Here is an 8,872-nt window from a genome sequence, read left to right as displayed (position 1 = left end):
AAAAGCTAATCCAACCCAACCCAACCCTTATAATTCGGGTTGGGTTGGTCCGGTTGTCGGGTTGAATGTACACCCCTATTGATGATAGTCACATGCATAAATTTGAAAAGCTTGTCATCAAAAGAAGTCAAGTCAAATCCTACTAGATTGAACAATTCACAGTATTTCAGTGTTCCCAACTTGAACATGGTCAAGGGAGCGTTGAATTACTAGATTGAACAATTCACAGTATTTCAGTGTTCCCAACTTGAACATGGTCAAGGGAGCGTTGAATGGGCAAAAGTTTCTCATGTAGCCCTTTCAGTGTTCCCAACTTGAACATGGTCAAGGGAGCGTTGAATGGGCAAAAGTTTCTCATGTAGCCCGTATTCATGTATTTTAAAACACTTATTTACATTTATTTCTTTTCTTTGTACTTTTTTTTTAATATTTATATTAGTCTAAGTTAAATTATAATTTTATTCCATGTATTTAAACAATTGTATTGATTTTGTTACTATATTTACTACACTGATTTTGTTACTATATTTACTACTTTTTTCACAGTTTCTAATGGATTCGATTCAATTTAATTTTATTTGTTATTTTTGTTTGGATTGTATTTATAAAAGTTTCATTATTTATTTATATCCTCTAATGATTCTCTTGGTAACATTTTGATTGTGGTACTAAGTAGCGTTGATGTTCATCATTTCATCTTATTGAAGTATAAAGGCACACATATTATTATTGTATTTTATTTGAAGTTTTCGATGTTGAGGAATTCACATTTTGTAAATAATACATAATTCGGACCTTACTTCCTCGGAAAAACCAAAAAATATTAGCATAAGAGAATTCTTGTGGAGTTTTGGTGGGGTGGAAGCGTTGAGGAAGATAGTGAAAGTAAAGGGCGAGCAAATTGGCCTAGCATGGGGCTTCGAGAAGGAGCTCTCAAGGACGAGTGTATGAAGATAAAGTTGATCCTCATCACACATCGATAACAACTCATACCCAAGATTCACAATAAGAGTTGGAATATGAATTTGACAACCGATGACCTTGCTATTCTCCCTTAGTCAAAGCTCTAACCTAATTTGGAGCGAGATGTTCCCTATTGTTGTAGAGAGACTCTAATGGTTTGTGTTTTGGCATGGTTGAAGTATCAAAGAGGGCAAGGTCTTGAAGAGCTAGTCGATTTTACCGATAGTGATTTAGCTGGAGACATTGACGATAGAAAAAGCACCACAGGAAAAGCGTTTCATCTCAATGAAAATTTATTCTCTTGGCAATCTCAGAAGCAATGAACTGTGGCACTATCTTCCTATGAGGTCGAGTTCATGTCAGCAACTGCGGCGTCATGCCAAGTATTGTAGTTGAGAAATTTATTGAATGAAGTGACTATAAGTGAACTAAAGCTGGTAACTCTCTACATCGACAACAAATCTATGATTGCATGGATGAAGAATCCATAATTTCACAGATGCAGCAAACACAATGATACTCGCTTCCACTTCATCCATGAATGTGTTGAGAAGAAACAAATTGTTTTGGAGTTCGTATGCACTAGAGTGCATTGTGTAGATATTCTAACCAAAGATTTAGCAAGGGTTAAGTTTGCTGCATTGTGTAGATGCAGAAATTGATGGGAGTGAAGACTGTGAGCTTATAAACTCTACCTAGTAGAATAAGTCATTAACTTATGAAGTAGCAATTGTTAGTAGACTTGGTAGAATAGTTACTTGACTTATGGAGCCAAATTGTGGACCAAGTTTTTGTGGTTGTAGACCCAGTTTTATGATTTAATTAGGAAGATGGTTAGTGGTTATTAATTAGACAAAGTTTAGAAAGCAAGTTAGTGCTTCTTCCACGTTAAATACTCATGACATATATGTTTGTTTTTTTTTTTTACAACAACAAAGAGAATTGAAAACTCAAGTGCTTAAGCTTCCTTCCAAAAGATTTCTTCCCTCAAATTATTCTTTTTGCTCCCTTTATTTTTTTTGACATTTTTCGATTTTGGGCCATTTTCAACACTCTATGGATGTGTCATGGTCTCGAACTGCGATGTCGTTGTCAGCCATACAGGGATGTCTTGCCTTTATTTGAAATAGAAGTAGCACGTGGCTTGAGTAGTTGAGTATTTTAAGAAATACTCAGCCTGTTTCCTACGGCGGCTATCATAAGTGAGCAATTGAATGTGTACTTAATTTATCGACATACGACTTACACGTGCGAGTATGGATCCACCGGTCGATTCAATCACCTCCTGGGCTCTTTTCTAGTCTGGCGAGCATTCTTTATTAGGTGTTGATGTCAGACATCCGTTGGGAAAAGCGACCGTCATGGCAACATTATGGTAAACATAATGATCGTTTCCCTGCCTCGTACGTACACGTCCATACTATCGTAAAAGGAGAGGGGATATCCACCGATGCATGAGCACATAATAAGACATGAAGTCCTAACATTTTTCCCTTTACATTACCATATACTACACCTTTCTTCCTATCATACCATTTATCGTATCTTCCAAGAGTGTATTGGGGTTGTATTTCATGCCAATGCGTCATTTTACATGTCAATCAGATAATATATCATTCATGTTACAAATTTGTCGTACCATAACGTTTCAATGCCTTCAGACGTAACAATTCACATCATGCACATATTATATCATAACAGTAAAAAATTTGGGTTATTCCATTTCTATAGTATTTTTTTTTAATATAAGTCCAACGTCACTGACTGTGCTTCAAAGTCTCGAAAATTGGATCATGACAACTGTATTTTTTAATTGATTCTTTAAACTTTTTGAAATTTACATATTCTTTTGACTGAGTTCAAACTTATCTATTGTTTGAAAATATTTTTTAAAAAATTTTCTTATTCTTTTTTTTTTAAAAGAAAATAATCCAAATATATGGTTTGATTTGATCGGTGAAATTTATACTTACTATTAAAATCAATTAAACCCTCCGATTTTTTAATTATTTTTCAAGATGATTCTTTTCACCAATGTATATGGTAATTGAAATTGAATCGAGGAAATGAGGATTTGACCTTTATAATTTTTTGTTTAATAAGTTTGTGCTAAATTTCTATCTTATCCTACTTCAATAAAAATAACAAAAATAAAAACATTTTAACTACTTTAAAAGTAATTGAAACGACCCATGAAATTAATATTTTGTATGAACAAGGATGAAAACTTGTTCGGAAACGAATGAGCATGCCTCATAAAATTTAACAAAACTAGTTAGAAAGATGTTCGTGATTCAGCTAATAAGCCACTTAAAATTCAACTAACAAAACGAGTCTTACGACCCAAATTTTAAGTCTTTGAAGTCCAAATGGAGATTAAAAAGATGAAAGCAAAAATAAATAAAAATAAAATAAAATAATTCTAAAAAGAAAATTTAAATCAAAATAAAAACAATACCACCAAAATCAATTATAAAATAAAAATAAATTTATTACAAACTAAAAGTTAGAAAGATTTATTGGGATTTTTACAAACTAAAATTAAAACAATCTAAAGGAATTAAAATAAAGTGTTGAAACGTGGTTTCCTTACTTTTTAAACATTACTGTTTGTTTGGAGGCGCTTTAGATAATAAAAGGATGTTAGATGGGGTTTCTATATGCTTCATTCCAACGCTCACAAATTCTTTCGAATTACAAACTTTCAGATTCCAAGGATACAAACATGGCAGAATTCCTGTGGACCTTTGCCGTACAGGAAGTGTTGAAGAAGACGGTGAAGCTGGCGGCCGAGCAGATCGGCTTGGCATCAGGATACGAGGAGAAACTCTCTAAGCTGAAGGACTCTTTACTCATGGCGCAAGCCATCTTAAGGGATGCTGAAAGAATGAAGACAAACCTTGAATCCCAGAAGCAATGGGTGAAGCAGCTTGAAGATATCATCTTCGAGGCTGATATTTTACTCGATGAGCTTGCTTATGAAGACGTTCGACGCAAAGTGGAAATCGAAAAATATAAGGTGGTACGTAATTTCTTTTCATTCTCCAAAAATCCCCTTGCTTTTCGTCTCAAAATGGCAAATAAAATCACAACTGTGGCTAAAAATTTGGCCGACTTTAATTCTACACAAAGTCCATCGGGATGTGTTGCTACAATATCTAATGAAGCTGAAATTGATCTTAATCAAACTCGAGAGACAGACTCATTTCCAGATGAAATTGGAGTTATTGGAAGGGAATCTGAAGTATCAAATATATTGGATAAACTACTTGCCCTCAATAACCAAAAAACTCTAGTTGTTTTACCCATTGTTGGTACCGGTGGGTTAGGAAAAACAACTCTGGTGAAGGAGATTTTCCATCATGAAACCATAAGGAAGAATTTTGATACTTTTATATGGGTATGCGTGTCTCATCCTTTGAAAATCAACAAAATTTTAAGAGCAATCCTGAAATCCTTGAATCCTAAGCTTGATGGCTCAGATGAAAAGGAAGTCATTCTTCTGAAGCTCCAAGATCTACGGAGTGGAAAAAAGTATTTTCTTGTGCTTGATGATGTTTGGAATGAGGAACCCATTCTCTGGACTGAGTTGAGGGCTTGTTTACTAAAGATCAATAAAAATATGGGAAGTGCTATAGTTGTGACTACCAGAAGTGATAAAGTTGCAGAAATTATGGAGACAAAATACAGACATCATTTGAGTCCATTACTAGATGATCATTGTTGGTCGTTATTTGAAAAATGTGCATTTGAAAGTAAATTACCAGTAATTTCTGATGTCATTCAAGGAAAACTTGTTAAAAAATTTGGTGGCATACCATTGATTGTGAAAGTGTTGGGAGGAATGGTGATATCATGCAAGAATGATAAGGAATTGCAATCGACTTTGGAAAAGCTAGTGAGAATTGAATTGTCAAAGGAAGATCTTATTTTATTCACAATCAAATTAAGTGTGGACCGTCTACCATCTTCTTCATTGAAACAATGTTTTACCTACTGTTCAAATTTTCCACCCGTCTTTTTCTTCGATAAAGAAGAACTTGTTCAAATGTGGGTAGCACAAGGGTTTATTCAGATACCCAATGGAATCAATGTAACAATGGAGGATATTGGAGCGAGATATTTCGATATTTTGTTGTCTCGCTCCTTGTTTCAAGATGTTGTCAAGGATGAGAGAGGAAAAGTTGAATATTGTAAGATGCATGATCTTATGTATGAGGTTGCATGTGCTATTTCAAATGATCAACATTTGAGAGAGGACCTTGTAACAGATGGAAAATCTCATGATGATGAAGTTCTTTTGATCCGTCGAAGAAGAAGAACAGTTTATTGTTGTGAAAATGTACCATTTGGTAATCAAGTTAAGATCACTAACTTCATTTACTTGCGGGTTTTAATTATTAGTGGTGAGTTTGTAATTGAATTGCTTGATACAATCGGTAAATTGAAACATTTGAGGTATCTTGACATTTCAAAATCTGGAATAAGTGAGCTCCCAAAATCAATTGTTTTGCTTTACAATTTACAGTCTTTGAAGCTACGAAGGGGTATAAAGCTTCCAAAGAAGTTGAGAAAGTTGATCAACTTAAGGCATTTAGAATTTGGTTGGTGTAATTTAAATCAAAGTCATCAAATGCCTAAACATTTAAGTGGAATGACTCAACTTCAAACGCTTTCTATTTTTGTAGTTGAGTCTGATGAAGGATATAAAATTGAGGAGCTTGGACCTTTAAAAAACCTTAAAGGTCAATTAAGTCTTCTACAACTCGAGAAAGTCAAAAGTAAAAAGGAGGCCATGGCTGCAAATTTAGTTGAGAAGGAAAACATTACTAATCTATCTTTTGAATGGAGTTTTAGTAGAGAAGACTGTGTTGACAATGATTTGAATGTGTTGGAAGGGCTTCAACCACACATAAACCTTCAAGCATTGAGTATTGTTCACTTTGCAAGTGAACTTATGCCTAGTGGTATTTTTGTTAAAAACTTAATTAAGCTTTGGCTAGAGTTTTGCATAAGATGTAAAACTTTACCAATGCTAGGACAGTTGTCCAAACTTGAAGTTCTTTACATTTGTAACCTAAGAGGTGTAAAAAGTATTGGAGACGAGTTTTACGGGAATTATCGCGACAGTAAAATTTTATTTCCTCAATTGAAAGCATTTGAAATTTCGAATATGGACACTTTAGAGCAATGGAAAGATGTTGGTACTGTGACGAATTGTACAACTTTTCCTAAACTCGAAAGCTTAACCATTCGTTCTTGTCTCAAACTAACGAATATTCCAAACATTTTTGCAACTCATAGCCCGAGGTTGGAAGCTGACACTGTTAATGCAAGGTTATTTTCAAGTTTTCAAACTCCTCCAAACCTTCGATCTCTAAGCATTTATGATTGTACAAGTTTGGTAAAGCTGCCAAACTGGTTAGAATGTTGTAGCTCGCTCGAAGATTTGTGCATATGCAACTTTTGTGATGATATTTCCTTTCCAAATTTGCAAAATATGCAAAAACTCGTCTGTTGGCTTATTGGCCCTTGATCTCACATTAATTAATTTCAATGAATTAATTATTGATGTTTTGATGATAACAAACCTACTTTTAATTATTAACTATTTTCAGTTTTTTGAACTGTCCACAGTATAAGGTCGGGAATAACGATTACAACAACTTTTCAATTACTCAAATCAGAGCTAAAACGAAGAAATTAGAGTCGAGACAACATACCCGACGTGATGATGTGGCAACAAAATCAAAATGATGGACAAATCAAAATATATCAAAGTATGACATTTATAATATTGGAAGAGTAACAAATGGTGGAGTTTTTCTTATTATTACATTTCTAAATAAAATTATTTTTACAAAATATAAATTTGAATATAACCGTTACTCACATCGAATTTTATTATTACTATATTATATTATTATATTATTATATTTTAAAATTTTGGTAGTTACTCACATCATTTTTATTATTATTATATTATTATATTTATAATAAATTTTGAATTTCATTTGACCGTTACTCACGTAACTTTTTATTATTATTATATTATATTACTATTATATTAAAATTTTGAAATAAATGAATTTAGAAAATTTTCTTATTTAATTACTTTTAATCTCCACCTTCCATTATTCCTAACACAATCCAATGGTCAATATTCAATCCTACATTTTGCCACTTTTCTCCTCTATATAAACTCATCTTCCCCACATTTTTATAACACACAACTTACATACATTCTTCAATCCTCATTTGTTCAAAGTCTCCATTGTTTGTTGCTCTCTCCAAGCTTACAAGTTTATTTCTTTTCATCGTATTCTTGAGAGGGATTATTATTATATTGTGAGGAAATAGTTGTGAGTATCCCAAATTGTAAATCTACTCTTTGAGAGAGTTGTGGTGTGATATTATCAAACTCAAATACTTGTTTCGGTTTGATCCTGCGTCGTGGAAAGGATTGAGTTTGCTCTTGAACTCGTAAAAAGAGCGGTGTACCGGTTTGGCTCTGATCCGTGGAAAGAGTCGGAAAAGTTCTTTATTCAAATTCCCAAGAGGCGCTTGGGGAGTGGAGTAGGTCGAGTTTGACCGAACCACTATAAAACTACGGTGTCATTTTCTCTAACTCTTTCCTATTTAATTTCAAGATTATTATTATGATTTATTGCATGTTCTACTTGATTATTGTTTTGACTTGAATTATTTTGTTTTAGTAATTATCATCTTCTATTTATTTGTAAAAAGTTTCATCATTAGAAAAATTAATCAAGTTTAAACACTTTTATCGTTAAAACCCTATTCACCCCCCCTCTAGGGTTGCCATACCGATCCAACAATTGGTATCAGAGCAGGTTGCTCCTATAGATTTTTTATCTAAACTTTATTGTTCGAGCTTATGGCAAACCTACGTGTTAAAAATGGTTTTAGTGAAGGACAATCAACTTCTAGGCCACCTTATTTTGATGGAACAAATTATACATGTTGGAAAGCTAGGATGAAAATTTATTTGCAATCCGTTGATTATCAATTGTGGTTAAATGTTAGTAATGGTCCTTACATTCCAATAAAAATTGTTAATAATATTGAGGTGCCTAAATTAGAAAATGAATTTGATGAGCATGATATGAAAAAATGTTCTTTGAATGCTAGTGCTATCAATTGTCTGTATTGTGCCTTAAGTAATGATGAATTTAATAGAGTATGTATGTGTTCTTCGGCCTATGAAATTTGGAAAACTCTTGAAGTAACTCATGAGGGAACCAATCAAGTTAAAGAAACAAAAATTAGCATGTTTGTTCATAATTATGAACTATTTAAAATGGAGGAAAATGAACCTATTGGTGATATGTTTACTAGATTTACTAATATTTTAAATGCTTTGAAAAATCTTGGAAAAGTATATTCTACTTCCGAAAATGTAAGAAAAATTCTTAGGTCTCTGCCTAAAAGTTGGGAGGCAAAAGTGACGGCGATTCAAGAAGCAAAGGATCTCACAAAGCTTCCTTTGGATGAACTCGTTGGTTCTCTCATGACACATGAGATTACCATGAACGGGCACATGGAAGAAGAATCCAAAAAGAAGAAAAGTATAGCCCTAAAGTCCATCAAAGTTGACTCTGAAGATGAGGACGTCCTTGATGAAGATGATGTTGCCTACTTCACACGTAAGTATAAAAATTTTATTAAAAGGAAGAAACAATTCAAAAAACATTTCACAAATCAAAAAGAGTCAAAAGGTGAAAAGAGCAAAAACGATGAGGTAATATGTTATGAATGTAAAAAGTCGGGTCATATAAGAACGGATTGTCCTCTCCTCAAATCATCTAAGAAATCCAAGAAGAAAGCAATGAAGGCTACTTGGGATGATGGTGATGAAAGTGCAAGTGGAAGTGATGAAGAAGTAGCA

At 33.4% G+C, this 8,872-nt stretch overlaps 1 protein-coding gene across 1 annotated transcript; it reads left to right on the top strand.

Annotated features, from left to right (window-relative positions):
* The first annotated feature begins 3,610 nt into the window (after positions 1-3,610).
* LOC111438095 (putative disease resistance protein RGA3) lies at positions 3,611-6,499 on the top strand. Its single transcript, XM_023076038.1, has one exon. The coding sequence runs from the start codon at positions 3,611-3,613 to the stop codon at positions 6,497-6,499; it is 2,889 nt and encodes a 962-aa protein (XP_022931806.1).
* Positions 6,500-8,872: the final 2,373 nt, after the last annotated feature.

Source organism: Cucurbita moschata, unplaced genomic scaffold (genome assembly GCF_002738365.1).
Source record: "Cucurbita moschata cultivar Rifu unplaced genomic scaffold, Cmos_1.0 Cmo_Scf00071, whole genome shotgun sequence".
Lineage (NCBI taxonomy): Eukaryota > Viridiplantae > Streptophyta > Magnoliopsida > Cucurbitales > Cucurbitaceae > Cucurbita > Cucurbita moschata.
The sequence above is the reverse complement of the archived record's forward strand: the minus strand, read 5'-3'. Positions and strand labels throughout refer to the sequence as shown.